The sequence below is a fragment of the Peromyscus californicus genome, unplaced genomic scaffold, assembly GCF_007827085.1.
Source record: "Peromyscus californicus insignis strain IS unplaced genomic scaffold, ASM782708v3 Scaffold_19__1_contigs__length_69161282, whole genome shotgun sequence".
NCBI classification, from domain to species: Eukaryota; Metazoa; Chordata; class Mammalia; order Rodentia; family Cricetidae; genus Peromyscus; species Peromyscus californicus.
This window is the reverse complement of record NW_026294491.1, coordinates 7,108,566-7,125,468: the sequence shown is the minus strand read 5'-3', so window position 1 is coordinate 7,125,468 and position 16,903 is coordinate 7,108,566. Positions and strand designations below refer to the sequence as shown.

The window sequence follows — 16,903 nt, the reverse complement described above, 5'->3', positions numbered from 1 at the left end:
TTACATAGTCATAATGTAAACAGTAAATATTGATCCAGCCCAAAGTTACAGTCTACATTGGGGGATGGGAATGATACAGTTAAAAGAGGAGAAAGCTAAGTCCTTGTCTTGTGCAGTAGTAGCATTGGTCGATAAAGCCTAAAACCAGAAGATCAAGGAATAGCATCAGAAGCATGTTGATTATAGATGCAAGATAAATCCTAAAATAATGAATTAAAGCAGATAACGGTGGTTCCTCTGGGGAGGGGAGGAAATGGAGCATGGAAGATTTGTCATAGCAAGCCTTACAGGCGATTTGACTTTTAACTATGTGCACAGCTAATATTATTTTTAAAATTAAAGAGGAGCAAACAGTAAAGGCAGCGTTGGTATGCTTGAAGAGGCCAAGGGCCAGAGGGGTAGCAGCAGCTTCTAGAAATAGGATAGAATCTTCTTGTTAATGAGAAAACAGAACAAAAACAAAAAAAACAAACAAAAAACACCCCGTCTTTTACAACGTCTTTTACGTTACTCTGTGTGCATTATACCCCCAAATGTTTCTTTTCTTGAGTTTGTGAAACAAGCATAAGCTTGGGGTTCTCTTTGACCACCAACCTGGCACTGGTGCTGTGCCTGGAGAGCCCAGGCATGAATGGCTGAACTCTGAAGACATTTGGGAAGGGGGAAGAATCCTTGCTAAACTATTCCTCCTCCCAAGCTGCTTTCTAATCCACAGGAGATGCAGATGGTAGACAGACTTCAGATTGAACTTCAGCAGGGCATAGGACTCACAGCGCCATGGCTGTGTGTGTACCGGCAAAGAAAGGCCTTGTTAAGTTGATCAGAAAGACTGACCGCTTTGAATCTCAGTCAGCTTAGCTCCTGCTGCAGGCAGCCCTTGTAGACCGGATAGTGCCACTTGGAGCATCTTCCTGTTCCTGCTTTGCTTGAGTTCATGTTCTAAAGACTTGACTAAGTCTCTCCTAGCTGTAGCATTGAAATTAGGGCCGTAATCTGCCTTGTTGTTTGGAAATTAGAGTATAGGCTTCTGTGGCAAAATTGGTCGCACACCAGACCGTTAGCAGCCCTGAGGGGTGCACTGTGTGTATTCATGCTCACTGTGGCTCGTCCTTGTGTGTCTTGCCAACGTCAAGTGTTTGCATTTCCTGTGTGTAGGTGGTGAATATCCTCATTTTCTCTAGTATTGTTTTTATTTACTTTCCTCTTCTGCCTCTTGTTGAGAGCTGTACATAATTAGACTGCTACTTGAATTGCATGCCAGTTGAATCGCTGGCTAGCTTTTCCCCATTGCTCCTCCCCTTTCCCTTTCCATTCTGAGGTACCGGATTTCCCCAGGGCAAAAGGAAGGTCCCTGAAGTTTTCTGTGAACAGTGATGACTACTCTAGGGATATTAGATGGAATATGTGAGGCTTTGGGAGTTCAGCTTCTCCCCCCCCCCCCCCAGTACATTTAGTGTTCTGAGGGTCTGTTGCCTGGAACACAGGTTCCTTTAGGTAGGTGGAAAGGACATAAGGCTGGGGGTTACAGGCTGTCAAGCTTTAATGTCTCCAGTCTGAAGATAAGACTGTTGCTATGATATAACATGTCTGAACGTGTGTTAGGATTGGCTGCATGTCTGCATGGACTGTGAAAGGCTGCATGTGTAGTGTGTTCAGAGCGTTAGCTTAGATCTGAGTTCTAGTGCTGCCTCTCAGCAGAGTGGAGCAGAGGCCGGTATCTTCCGTCTGCAGTCTGGCGCTCTCAGTTTCTGACGCTTTGAGACAGTCATGGCCAGGCACCATTGCATTTCTTGGGGTAACCAGTGGTTGCCTTCTTAGGAACCTTAAGTGTTTCTTTGGAGAGCCAAACTGCTTTCCTGTTTAAACCTTTCACAACTAGCATATATAACTGCACAAACTAATAGCCTTGTGAAATTTATTTTGTTGTTTTTGAGACTTGGTGTCTCTCAGCAGCCCAAGCTGGCATTAAACTTGTAGCAGTCGTGTTCCCTCAGCCTCCTGGGTGCTGGGATGACAGCCATGAGCCACTCTGCCTAACCGTTGTTACGCATACATGCACAGAACACATGGCGATCACGTCCATGACCCCAAAGTCTTTCTCTTCCTGTTTACCCCTCTTCCTTTTCTGTTCATTCACCTGTTCTAAAAGAAGAAGGAAAAGAAAAATTATCCTGTCCTCAAAGTTTTGCTGCAGTGAATGGCTTGTGCCCACCCTAGTTAAGGGGAAAAGGAACATTTTCCCACCGTGATCCATGACCCCGCCCAGCAGGTTTGTTGTAGAGGTCACAGTCACGAAGTGAGTTTTCGCAGGTTCTTTGCTTTTCCTCCCGTGCACACTTGCAGTCGACTCACTTGTCTGTGTTGGTGGGAGTTCACGCTTGTCGGGTGGACTGGGGAAGACAGTGCAGCTGTTGCCAAGATGAAGCTAGGAAGTTCTCCTCCCCATCCCGAGCGTGTTGGACTAGGGGAAAGTTACTGCAAAATGCAGAGGTTGAACTTCTGGTCGACATCAGCAGCACCCAGAGAGCAGGGATTGGCTCACTCCCAGGTGTATCCCCCCCATCCCCGTCCCCTCCTTTCTTTCCTGCTTGTTTCTCAGGGTTAAATTTTATTTTATATGTACCATCCCCACTTCCTCCTTTCAATCTTTTGAATATTACAATCTGAAGAAAAGAAAACTAAACCATGAAATACATGTTTTTTCCAATGAAATTCAATTGGTTCCTCTAAGTTGTAAGAAGCCTGCATGGTGGGTTTTTTTCCGTTGGCCCACTGAGTGTCTGTGATGGGTATACTGGCCCAGTCCTCAGACTCCTTTATGTGGGACAGAGCTGCTATGTCCTCCCACTGGACTCAGCTGCCATTCCCAGCCAGTGGGTTAGAACTGCTTGTCTGTGATGAGTAGTTTATCTTGTAAACAATGGATCATAGATTTATTTTAAATATGTTATCTCTTTTTTGACTTTAAATGTAAGTTCATGGGGAGGGATTTTATCTGTGCTACCCAGACTAGGAGTAGCAAGCAGGTATATAGCAGGCGCTCAATAATATCATTTGCATAGACTGTTGATCACTGGGGCTGGGACAACGTGAATCTGTTCTCCTTTGCCATGTTTGTTTGGTTTTGGTCTTCAAAATAAGTGTAGTGAGTTCACCAGTAGGACTTTGGAAGCCCACACTCTAAGAGCCCATGTTTGAAGATGATGCTGCCGTATGTGAGTGAGTAGGTACTGAGTGCTTAGCCCTTTTCTCTACTGCTACCTCCAGTGTGGAGCCCAAGATAAATGAAGAACCTTTTTTTTTTTTTTTTTTTTTTTTGGTTTTTCAAGACAGGGTTTCTCTGTGTAGCCCTGGCTGTCCTGGAACTTACTCTGTAGACCAGGCTGGCCTCGAACTCACAGAGATCCACCTGCCTTTGCCTCCCGAGTGCTGGGATTAAAGGTGTGCACACCCCTCCCTTGGGCAGGGGTGATAAATGAAGAACTTAACCCAGGTTTTCCCTGGGTCTGTCTGCTCAGAGTTCCACAGTGTTTCTGTTCTTGCCTGAGGCTTAGCATAAATGTCCCCAGATCAAGGCTTTTGTCCTGTCTTTCAGCTCATTCCTCACAGGGCTTAGTATAATGTTTTGTACCTGGTAGGTGGATCTTGATTAATGACAGATTTACTCAGGGTACCTTTAAGAGCTTAAATGTAAAAACAGAACATTTAAATGAACTAAATAAACTTCACATCTTATATAATTTTACATGATTTATATAAACACTACAATTAGTTTGGGGGACGATAATTCCAAGTACAGTTTTATAAATTCCAAGTACAGTTTTATATGCTGAAGGCAAATGGCAGTGTTAGGCTCTGAATATTTGAGGGACAGGGAAACTTATTGCTCAAAATTCACTTGTGTTTTTTATGAGAAACAGCAGATGCTTATGTCTGTGTTTCTGTTTGGGGAACGATGGGTTGTTATTTCACCCATCAACTTCCCTCCTTATACTGGCTTCTAAACAAGATGGCTTCTTGTTTTGTTTGCCCTTCAGGTTGAGTATCTTCGACGCAGGTGCATGATTCCTCCCTCTGCAGGGCCCGAGGCCAGGGACCTGGTTGCTCTCTGAGCTGATAGCCTCTGCTTAGGCTCACTGTGCAAAGTGTTTAACCTTTCCCTTTCTCGAAGTGCACAATGCTGCAGGGACTTTTCCAGCGTCAGCAGAGGACAATCTATAGCTCCACAAACCAGCCAGAGGAAAGGCTTTCTAGGAGTTACAAATCTTTTCTGTTGCAACATGCTTTTTCTAGAAGCTTTTTGTCATTCTGGCAGCAAACTGTTTTTCACTAGCTGCCTTAGCAACAAGACCCAGACGCTCCCCATCCAGCTCATGTTCTGTTGTTAAGAGCACTGACGTTATACCCAGAATTGGGGGAAGAAGCCATAGGTGACCTGCAGAATTTAGCTGCTCTGGGACTTGGAGGACCATGTGCTTTCTCAGGAGGAAGAAGGGGAAAAAAAACCTTGGAATGACCAGACCCCAGGTCACCCCAGGCCTCTAGTGAGAGTTGTGGCTTGTTCTTGTCAGGGAACTGTCCCTGACCACAGCAAAGAGCACGATTTCTCCTCAGAGTTCTCCAAGGCCACTTGGAAGAAAACAAAAAGTATTAAGGAACCCGTCTTAAAGGCGTACACTGCTTTAACCCTAACTCTAGCTTTCAGTAATACCTGCTTAAGCCAATAATGTAGAGTCCAATTTGAAAATAAACTGTTTCCTAAAAATTAAAATTCTTTTGAATTTTAGACTCACTTGCTCCCTTGAGAGCTTACTTAAATATTCTTAACAAATCAAATCTTATTTGATACTAGAACATGCCTTGTACAGAACAGTATGTAACTGAGGTTAAGGTTAAGGATTAGCTCTAACCACACTACAGAACAGTATGTAACTGAGGTTAAGGTTAAGGATTAGCTCTAACCACAGAGTTTGCTTGGAGTCTACCAGGACTAGAGACTAGGGGGTTAAGGTGGGAATGCACAGTTCACTGATTTTTTTTTTTTTTTTTTTTTACTTTAGTCTATTAAGATGCTTGACATTGCTGGGTGGTGATGGCGCACACCTTTAATCCCAGCACTTGGGAGGCATAAGTGGGTGGATCTCTGTGAGTTCAAGGCCAGCCTGATCTACAGAGTAAATTCTAGGACAGCCAGGACTGTTACACAGAGGAACTCTTGTCTCGAAAAATAACACACCCCCCCTCCCCAAAAAAAAATGCTTGACATCTTCAGTGTTAGCTGTGAGATGTTAGCTCTGGAAGCATTCTGACAGAAATGATGGACAGACGAAGGATGGGAATTTGTACCTTTCCACATCAGGGAGATAATGCCATGAAATCACCAAAGCAAAATATTAGTCCTCCTTTAGGAAATGTCATGTTCCTTAATGAATTAAAACTCTTAACTTCCAAGATGTGCACAAGAATATGAACCTTTCGTTTGAGTTGAACGATGTACCACACCGCCTGAATGAGTGTGCCTGGATTTCTTTCTCCTTGTCTACTGAAGCAGGAAGCTTGGGGAGGAAGATAGAGGCTTTCAGCTCATGCAGGGCATTAATTCCTCCCTTGCTTTCATGGGCATTGAGACAGGGCAAGAAAAAGGGTTTTTAGACCAGATGATCAAAGTAGGAAATACCATAGAGTCAGGAAATGTGCATTCTAATAGAACTTGCTGCCTTTGGCCCATGGTGCCCTATGCTGTGGTGCCTCAGAGGGTGATCATGACCTATCTGCATGGGCACATCTGCCCTGTGGCCTGTCTCACTTCACCATCTAGCATCAGGAGTTGTAGTGGAGTTTTCCTGTCCTGGAAGCCACTTCCAAATTACCACATAGAGGCTTTTTTTTTTTTTTTTTTTTTTTGGTTTTTCGAGACAGGGTTTCTCTGTGTAGCTTTGCGCCTCTCCTGGGACTCACTTGGTAGCCCAGGCTGGCCTCGAACTCACGGAGATCCACCTGGCTCTGCCTCCCGAGTGCTGGGATTAAAGGCGTGCGCCACCACCGCCCGGCCTAGCTTTCACATTTTAAGTTAACCCATATTCCTTATTTACCCTCTGCCACATGGTGGTACCTTTATTATCATGGTACACTCATCTCTTGCTCCCTCTGTGTCTGGTTGGTGACTTCTGACTCTGCCCTCTTCCTTCCCACCTAACTTCCTGCCTAGCTACCAACCTGTCAGCTTTTTATTAACCAATGAGAGTAATACATAATCCCAGTGTAGAAAAGGATTGTTCCATAGCAAGGAGTACTCTCCTAGGTAGCCTAGGGTTCAAAGTCCAAACCACAAAATAATGTACCCACCAGTCTATTTTAAGGGTACCCTACTCTGCTAAGCTCTGCCTTTGGTAACTTTAAAATATTTAACTCGTTTAAATACTCTGTAGAGTTTCTATTGTTGACTTTTTGTGGGTAATTTTTATTGTTATTTTTTTAAAAATCGACAGTATCATACCTTGTGTACAATGTAACTGAGATTTACACCCCCCACCCTCTCTTAACCTCTTCCCTCCACTGACTCTCTTCTCCCCACCTAGTTCCCTCCCATCCTTATTTCCTTCCCTCATTTCCTTCTTATGGGGGGTGGGGGATACAGGCAGTCACAGCTTCTGTGTTTCCATGATTGCAGCAGCCATGTGATAGATTCAAAGTCAGTGCTCACTACACTCCTCCCTACCCTGTGGTTCCCACATCCCTTTGCCATCTTCTCCATGATGTTCCTTGGGACTAAGAGGTGTGATATAGATGTCCCATTTGGGACCAAGCACTCCGCAGTCACTTATCACCCATTGCCAGAACAGGCTCCTCTGGTCAAGGCTGAGTGCTGTCTTGGTATATTATAAACATTTGGAAGGCAGTTCAACTACATGTCCATTTGGCAAAACGTAAGTAATGGATTCCCCTGTAGATCCCGTGAGCAACCTTTTTAGTCCCGGGCTTTTGAGCAGTTGACAGTGCTAGGCATATATTCCCTCCTCTGGGTTGTGCTTCAGATCCGATAAGGAAGAGTGGTTAACCCAGAACGTTCACGCCACCATTGTACCAGTGGGCGTGTCTTGCCAGGCAGTTCACTGTTGTAGCAGGAAGGGTCTATAGCTGGATGTGATTGCTGAAGGTTTTCTTCCCAGTGGCCTGCATAGCACCTCCCAGCTCACTGAATGCCAGCTAGTAGAGAGAGAGCTGCCAGCTCAGTTCCAGCCTTGTTTCTCTGTGCCTTGTATCCAGAACATGTGTGTCTTCAGCAATTGGGTTTTACTGACTAGTTACGATGGGCAGTTAGGAGCAGTGGTAATAACCCCAATTGCTTTGGTAGCCTCTGTGGGCTACCTGACCAACTCATAGGGACTTGGCTTTGAAAGCCTATGACTTGGGGGTGTATTGTTGACCTTTCTTAATAGAGGAGGAATCCAAGGTTCAAAAATGTTTAAATATTTTCCTCTCGTGTGACTCATCATTGCATGGTGGGCTGTACTGCTTTGAAGCCCACAGTATTCCAAAACTCGGCAGTGCCTTCCAGTTTTTGTAGGCTGTCCTGAATATGTTAACTTTATCCTAGTAAGGAAGACAGAATCCCTTTCGCCCATAGTCTCTTAACTCTGAAGAGCTTCATTACTGAAACATCTTGTTCTGAACTGTGTTCAAGGTCTGGGCTCTGTCAGCCACTTGAAGATGGTGAACACACAGAAGGCAGGAGAGTGTCGGAAACAGACTGGTTCTCTGGGGCTCGTGTGGATGTTGTTCATCTTCCCCAGCACCGGCCAGTCTGCTGCCTCTCTGCCTTCCGCAGCTCCGTTTAAGTTTTAATTATTTTCAAACGGAGCTGCTGTGTTGAGGGCCTCTGAGAGAAGGAAGTGTAGTGCTCCAGTGTCTAGCTCTGCTCTTCACTGCACACGGATGCAGCCCTTGCTGCCCCTGTCCTTGTGACCAGGTGACATCAGTGACTGCACGCCGCAGAGACAATGCTAAAGAGAAAAGAACAAATCACAAGCTTCGTCTGCTATCCAGGACTTCCCGTGGCAGCAGAGTGATGTCTACTTCTCTTGCTTAAATGTTAGGATCATTCATTTTGCTTTTCAAAGAAAGTTAAAAACAAAAACAAAACAAAACAAAAATAGACTCCATTTCACCCCTTTCTCTTGGGTTTTCAGTTGCAACTTCTCATCCACCTTGGGGTCCTCCGTTCTGAGCTCTAGTGAGGAAGAGTCTGTGATCAGGGTAGGTGCTTGTGAGCCTCCTCAGCCATTGCTTTGGGTCTCCAAGGAAGACAGGCCTCTGCATTCTTAGTGTAGGGCGCAGGCTGTCAGCAGTCATGGAAGCCTGGCCATTCGTTGGCACTGCGTGCCGTTTCTAGTCACTCTTTTCAGTGCAGGAGAGGAGGGGCCTGGCTTCTGTCTTTGGTGTTCCATTTTTTAAAGTGTGGGCTTGGGTAAGGACATCAAGCCATTGCTGTGAGCTATGCTGTAATTGTACAGGCTTAAAAAGCATGTGAGCCAAGGTGACAGGGCCTGTTGTGGGCATGCTGTGTAGCCAGCAAGAAGCGTGATGTACAGTGATGAATGGCTCATTTGACCTCAGGATTGTGGGCGGAGATAACACTGTCTTCATTTCTGTGGGGCTTTGACCTGGAGACATGTCTCAGTGTTCTTCTTATCCATTATTTTGTTGATTGTCACAAACACTGTCATTAAACTTGTAAAGTGTATTCCACTACAACTGTTTGTCTTCAAGTGCTTATAACTGTGGCAAGGGGAGGGAAGGCTGCATAATTTTGTCTGTTCCTGCCATTTACATCAGGGTAAGACTGGGAAATGACTGTTATCGAAACTTGAATGCTTGATTCCGTGTTTCCAAAAGGCAGGCAGGACTGTTGAGCACCTGCTTTAGGCACTGCCCAGGGAAGGCCCTGTTAGTCATCTCCTGGCTCGTGTACCATGCACAGTAGGAGAGCTCATTCTTCTTGGATAGCTTACCCTTGAGACTAGGATATGATCAGATTCCATCCAGCTGCCTGCTCTAAGATTGCAGACAGCAGCACTCTGGCTACCTTGGCCATGTGCGGTTGAAAGTGCTATGCTAGTTGAGTTCCTGTGGTTACAGGAAATGGCCAAAATTAGATTCAGGCCAAGGTGCCAGGTTTAGTGCACCCCTTCCCTCCCAGAAAGCACCAGTGAGACTGTCGCTGCCAGTAGTAAAAGACAGCATAGTCTGTACTACTCAGACCCTTAAGAATTTAATTTAAATGAACTCTCCACCAAAAACAAAAGAGAACCCAATCAGCTCAGCCCTCTTAGTCTGCATTGAGGCTGAGGAAATCAGAGAAACCTTCTTTGTGCCTGCAGGGTTCTGGTAGGAGCAGTCGCTGGGTCTCAGCAAGGGAAGGATGGTTCTCCCTGCAGTAAGTCCAGACATTCTGAAGAGCTAGACCAGGAGAGCCCATTAATATGGGTTATGAAGATGAGTGATCGGCTTGTGTCAAGGAGCAGATGGCTAAATGAGGTGCACAGGGAATGCCATGAGACTCAGGCTGGAAGAAACGGAAGAAGATAGCTCATAATGCAAAACCCCTAAATATAATCTCCTTAATGTGAATGTTTCAAATAGTCTTTTACATTATACGGTTAATTCGGAGTGATGAGAAATGTTAGGAAATTATGGAATTAGTGAACAGCGATTAACTTGGAAGTCAAATTCTATCATCTAAATCGAAGGTTGTTCTACGTGCAGAGGGAGGGCATTACTAAAACGTTGGCCAGCCTGTCGTTTCCTAATTGAAATCTGTCCTCTCATATGCCCCCGTCTCTCCTTGTATAGTTCATAATTTGGAAGAGCGTTCTTGGTTAATCTAGTTGTTTTTCATGGTTCTTCCTTTGAATTCTAGTAAGATAGCGGGGAGCACATTCCCTGTGGTGTTGTGTGACACTCAGAAGACTGAGTTGTGTCTTCATTAACCTGTGAACTGTTGGTCCTTTTAGAGCTAAGGGAGCAAGTTGCTCCAGGGTTTAAAGCTTATTTGTCGAAGATGAAGCCTCTAGGGAAAGAAATGGGGTGAACAGGCCAAGACACTCCAGATCTGCCCAGTGAAACTCCACACCATGTGCAGATGGCATAGCCTGGGGCCCAGAGAGAAGCTGCAGAGCAAGCTGGGTCCTCTCTACAGAGAAGGCTCCCGGCAGTCAGGTGGGGGACTGGCGTAAGTATATAAGCTTGACTTCCCAGTCGGGACTTGGGAGCAGTACTAAAATAAAAGACATCCATAGTGGTTTTCAGTAGTTTATGTGCAGGTTTGCTTTTGGACAGGGAAACAGTATTGATTTCATGCATTTGTCTGCAATGGATGGAACCTCTTGGAACTGAAGGCATTTGATTTTGCCTGTAGTTTTTCACACGTACCCAGATAGACTCCTGTCTCCGAGGCAAGGTAGAAGCTGGTTGTTACTCTCTAGGGTGAATGTCTCAGGTATTTACATTTGTTCTGACACACAAGGGTTGAACTAAATAGTACTGGTATGATTTCAAGGTAAGTCAGAGCCAAGGTTTGTTTAATTCCCTGTGAAATGGCCTGGCCATGAGCCGGCCAAGGACATTGACTAGAATTTTCAGGGTCCTCTCTACTTTGTGTGTGGTGTGGTGTGCCTTACCTGCCTATGCCTGGCTTGGATGTGGCAGAGCTCATTCCAACACATGCGCTTTCTTTTCACCCTCAGGTATATCCGAATAGTTGGGACTCACAACACAGTGAACAAGATTTTCCACATTGTGGCTTTTGAATGTATGTTCACAAACAAAACCTTCACTCTGGAGAAGGGCCTAATAGGTAAGTATTACAATGGTATTTTTGCATATATACTTACTTTGCCTTCAGAATTTTCTTATTCTAATAGTTCCTCTTAACCTTAAGCTCTGATTAGGGACTTCTAGTTGATTTTTGAATGCCATATGACTGAGTGACAGAGACTAGCCTTTGTAGAAGAATTCAAAATAATAAATTCAGTAAACTTAAAGGAAAAACAAATATGAATATAATACTAGAGCTAGCAATTGAAAGCATCTGGGGACTTTTCCAGATTTGCAGAGTAGAAAATGCTTTTCATAGCCAGGCAAAGGCTTTCACACCAAAGGCTTTTCTATATTTAATGGTAGGTGAGGCTGGGAAGGAAGTCTAGTATTGATCTGATGTTCATAGTTTCCACAGCTATGAAGGCATGTTGGCTTTGATTTGATATGAATGGTATATGTAGCTGTGGGAATGTTTCCTTAGACATGTCAGTTCCAGATTCACTCTGCTTAGCCAAATTACCCTTGAGAAAGTTCTAGTCTATAATTTGAGTAAGTCTGGAATGCTGGACTACCACTGAGGAAGTCAAGTTACTGGGTGGGAGCTACGTGTGTGTGTGTGTGTGTGTGTGTGTGTGTGTGTGTGTGTGTGTGAGACTGGCTGGCTGGCTGGCTGGCTGGCTGGCTGGCTGGCTTTGTTTTAGGCATTGCTTAGCCCATTGCCCACCATCCATCCCTGGTCTTGACCTTGGTGATGTCAAGAGTGATTTTTCCTTTCCAGACAACTTCCTCTCCCACTCTTGAGTTGTTCCTCCCCCCCTGCATCGATAGGCTCATGAGATCCTTGAGTTTGTGTTTTGACTGTAGCTTTCTTTGGAAAAAAAAAACACTCACTGTGTGTTGGGGGCAAGGTATGCTTTAGCCTCGCCTTACCAAACATAGAATTGTGTGCCTTTAAAGGAGAATTCAGTTCTCTTGTCCGTGTTGGGACCCATGTCCACACTGACATAAGTCTTTAAGCGTGGCAGTGAGTGTAACAGGAAGGAGGAATACAAACTCACAGCCAGTGATGTTTGAATGGGTGGAGCCTACAATCCCCACATCTGCTGTGCCCCTCATAACGTACAGAGACGCCAAGACTGGAGATTTTTCCATTGAGAAGAGCTCAGCCAAATGATTCTTTTTCCCTTTACTGTCGATGTAATTAAAAAATGAACATTAGTGCTATTTTTGTGACTTTCAAGTAATTTGAAAATTAACAAACTTGAAGCACAGTGTAGTGGCATTGCCTTCTAATTCTGTAGGGTATGTAGATTTGTGGCTACAGGCTTCCTGGGTCCCTTGGAGACTTCAGGCCTCACTCATTGTGTGCAGTCAGGAGAAAGAAGCCTTGCTGAGGAAGATCTGAGGAACCAAGAGCCTGTAGATTCACAACCTGTGTGACATCATTTTAGCCCCAAGGACTGCATTCTTGTACATGTTGTATTCATGTAAATCAGTCCCCTTCATCCTGGAGGAAGAGCAAGTTTGTTGATACTGTAACTACCTAAGAAACAGGCCTGTCTGGTAGAGAGGCCACTAAAAGAACAGACTCGGTATCCGTTGTGGTGAGGCATGCAGTCTTGCTCTGCATGTTCAGCCGGCGCTCTGCAAGGCTATAATAGCATCCAAGTGTGACTGCAAAGGGTACTGCAGTCCCACACCTGTCACTGTCCCTCGGCCACATAGGAGCAGTGGCTGGGCCACTAGGTGGCTATGCATGTGAGCTCACCAGTGGATATAAAGATGAGACTTCCTGGACTCATCTGTACAGTTCAGAGCTGCCCAGACTAGGCAGAGAGGGAAGCGGTGGGAGTGGGAAGGGCACAGGGGCTCGCATACCGAGTCTGACAGTGCAGCTCTGCTTAGCTTACAGAGGTGTGTAAAGCAGCAATGGACAGATGGCCATGGTGGTTATGTCAGATGCCTTATAGCAGCACCTAGCCCTTAGCTAGCTCTCCTGCTGGAACCTTCCAGAAAAGAATAGACAATGCAGGGCATAGGCAGGCCAGATATACCGAGAGGTGAACTGTTTTAGATGAAACCTCCTTGAGAGCCCAAGATTGTCATGGCTGAAAAGAAATAGGAAAACAACAGAAATACTGTGGGTATCTAAGAGTATCACGGCCTCCTGTGATTTCTAGATTTGTAGACTGTCAGTTCTCAGTTTCCTCCAACAGTTCAGAGTCTTCTAATTACTCTTCTGTAGACAAATGACTTGAAGCTATTTGTGGTTTTTAAAATCAGATTTCAGTGTTACAACATGTGATGATGCCAGGAAGTGGCACAGCAAAGGTGGTGGTGTCTCTTTCCTTTGTGTGGGGGGGTGTGTGGGGGGGGCTGTTTGTTTCTGTTTTGTTTGGGTTTGTAGACCCTCAAACTCCTAATCTGCTGTGTCTCTCAAATGCTGGAACTGGAGGTGTGTGGTACCATGGCCTGCGCCTCTCCCTCCTCATGCCGCTTCACATGCACAGCTTAGCAGAAAAGCCTGCTGCAGCTTGATCAGGGTCCTCTGTCCCTGGGAGTGGTATACCAGCACTTTGCTGCCGCCTCCGCCACAGCCCATCTCACTTGATGGTTGCTTGTGGATCGTGCTGCGATGCGTCCTCTCCCGGCATAGCGGGCCTGTGGTGATTGTGTTCTCCATGTTAGGAAGAATTGCAAGAGACCCTACCGTGGCACTGGTGAGGCACGGAAGGACTAATTAGAGCAGAAGCAACTACTGTCTCACACGTTCCCGACCTCCCAAACGTGGCGTTTGTTCGGCACTCTACTCTGTGATCTTTGTATATGTTTGCCGAGGACTGAGTTTTCACAGCCACTCAGAGAGTCTGCATTCACGTTCCCTTCTTTGAGCATCATACTAGTTACTCACTTGAAGACTCTAGTCCCTACCAGCCGTCTGTGAGAACAACTCACAGCCAGCTTAGTTTTAGCTATCTATAACTTCCTCCCCACCAGATTACTGTTATTTTTATGTGTATACATATTTTGTCTGCATGTATGTCTGTGCACCACATGTGTTCCTGGTGCCCAAAGAGGCCAGTAGAGGGGTTCGATCCCCTGCAACTGGAGTTAGAGATAGTTGTGAGCATCAGTGGGGTTGCTGAGTCCTCTGGAAGAGCAGCCAGTCTTCTTAAATACTGAGCCATCTCCAGCCCCACCACTAGATTACTTTGAAGTCAGTCATGAGTATTCTATTATTCAGTATTATGATGCCATTATAATTCCTCATATTTGAATAGTAATTTCTTAAGATAGTAAGTGGTAGCCAGTACTGAAATGTCTCCTAATAGTTTCAAAGTCTGCAGTGAGAAAGTTGGTATTTTGTAAGTTATTCAAATCAGATGTAAGGGGGAAGAAACAGGGCTAGGAGTTTGACTCCATAGCACAGTGTTTGCTTAGCATGCATACAGCCCTGGTTCCATTCCCAGCACCCCTTCCAAAATACTTCTGATAAGGCTCCTTGTCCCCTGCTCAGGACCCACTCTTTCTGTAGTAAGAGTTTATTAGTTGAAGAAAACAGATTTTTGTTTACAGTGTAACTGACGGCTTGGATTTTGGTTACTGAGCCCCAAGGCATGCTCACCCATTGCATTTCCTGTGACAAAGAAGTTAGAAGCCAAGTCAGATTTTCCTATTAATTTTAGTTACCTCTGCTCCATAGTTAATGTGTGTGCTACAGCATCATGAAACACGTAGATGGTCAGATTCTCTGTCCTTCGGATATTTCCATCTTTTGATGACTTTCTCAAATCTGCTGCTTCATAATTTGGGACTACAGAATGATGTTCCAAGTCTGTCCTTTTTTGATAGCTAGAAAGAGAACATTTCTCTAAGGTTTCATTTGATAATCCTAAGATGTAACTTCCCCAGGAAAAATAGGATGAACGTTACAGTGTTTTTCCTTTCTGAACCAGTTTTCCCATTGAAGAAGTAGCTCCCTAGCTTCCTCCAAGTGTGACCAAAGAAGTAGATTTGTGTACTGTTTCTGTTGTTTCTGTGTGATATGTGCATATTGTGTACGCGTGTGTGTGTGTGCTTGTGGTATGTAGGTTATCTCACTGCATCGTAGTTTTTCAGGGAAGTCTCTCATTGGAGCTTGCTACTATCTTTATTTCTGTTTCTGGGCCTTTCTGTTTGCAGAAGGAGGAAATGAATGTTCATAGCCTTATTTATATATCATCTATTTAACAGATAAAATGTGTCATTAGCACACCTTAAACTTCAGTGCAAATTCAGTTTGGCCTTTCTGTCTTCCATCTCCTTTTCAACCTTAGTTACCAGTGACACAGCACAATAGTTCATTTACTCTGTCCCTGTTCATACAAATAGTCTTAGAATGACAGGACCAATGCTATCACGGGCATGTCAGTACTGAAAATAGTGTAAGTATCTTTCCAATCAGTTTTTGTGTCCTAGGATAGATCTCACTCAAAATGTATAAGAAATTATGTCTTAGAGGTAACTGAAACTGCTCAGTGTGGCTCACCCTCTCAGTATACAGTTAGGTCCATCTGTTACTATGGACGCTGCTTTCAATATGTAGGCCACTGTCAATAAGGGCAGCTGCTGTAAGGTCGTGATTACTGTGGCTGTGTCATAATTGGAAGTTGACAGTTTGCAGCCCTTCTTCCTGTCTTCTGGCTCTTAGATTCTCTCTTCTCCCTCTTCTGTAATGTTCCTGGACCCAAAGGGGAGTGGTATAAATATCATGTTTAGGACTGAGCCCTCAGTCCTCCTTTATTCTCAGTATCTTATGGAGCCATGGGTTTCTGTATTCACTTCCTCTCACTACAAGGGGCTGAGCATCACCTTTGTCTCCAGAGATAGTACAAACACAGATATTTAGAAGACAGTCTGATGCTACATCAGTTTAGCCAAATCGCAGTTTTAGGTCCCTCCTTAACATAAGATTACCTTGGTCTTGGGTTTTTGACTGGGTTTACAGTTCTGTGGATGGATTCCCTCTCATTGAGTGGGCCTCAAATCTAATCAGTGAGAATGAATGGCTATTGCCCATAACAGTCTTGTTACTGTTGTACCAGTGGGTACATATTTCCATGCCAAGTTGGCATTATAGATTCACAGAGTTCACATCTGGGGAAGACTGTTGATGCCTTTATTCTCCCAGCAGCCTACATAACAGCCTTGGGCACTATGAAAGCTACCCAGCAGGGAGGCTGCTTCCAGCTCTCTGAAAATTCCTAGAAGAAACAGGTCACTAAACGAAACCCCCAATGCCAAGTGTGACATACCCTGGAGGGAGGGCCCAGAAGCCCCCGAAACAATGCAGACCCTTGTCATTCCTCTTTGTCGTCCATCAGAACTAGAGATAAGACTGTATTACTGAAGATACCTTAACATGTTTGTATCAGTGGCAACAAAACAGTCCAGTTGGTTTGTACCCAATTAATATGTTTTACTTTTGGCTCTAGGAGTTTGGATTTAAAACAGGTACCTCAAAAATGGAGTTATATTGGAAGATTTAAAGTCGGTCTCTGCAGTCTGAAAAGTTGCCCCCCCCCCCCCCCCCCCCCCCCCCCCCCCCCCCCCCCCCCCCCGTATTACACTAGTAATGAGGAATTCTTCTGTGAAGGTAGTGAAAAGTTTGAACTTTTTAGTATGAAGTTATGGTTCACGTAAAGAAGGAAGTCTTAGGGATAAGCAGACAGTCAAAACAAAAACATGGTTAACGTGAGACCATAATATCAGCACTGTTTTTTTTTTTTATAGTTTTGGAAACCATACCAATAAAAATTGCAAATAGCTTGTGTAATTTTTTAAAAAAATACCTAAATATAAGGATTTAAGGACTCCAATGCAAAAGAGACAAGGTTAGTAGAAATGCTGTCCAAGGAGTTTTTAAAATTCATTTATTTATTATGTCTGTGTGTGTGAGGGTGTGCATGTGTGGGTGTTACAGAGGCCGGAAGAGGTCTTAGAGCCATGTTAGTGGGAGTCACATGAATGTGAAGATGCCTGCCTGGTCACGCAGGTGCAGACCGGCAGTAGTCTCCACAGGTGTGCTCCTGTCTGCTGAGTCATC

General features: G+C 44.7%; 1 protein-coding gene across 2 annotated transcripts in view; it reads left to right on the top strand.

The window, feature by feature from the left end:
- Btbd9 (BTB domain containing 9) overlaps positions 1-16,903 on the top strand; it is a 369,270-nt gene that overhangs the window by 227,706 nt on the left and 124,661 nt on the right. For both annotated transcript variants that reach the window (XM_052744486.1, XM_052744488.1), the window contains exon 7: positions 10,746-10,855. In XM_052744486.1, coding sequence (XP_052600446.1) covers positions 10,746-10,855 — 110 coding nt within the window. The remainder of the gene's footprint in view (positions 1-10,745; positions 10,856-16,903) is intronic.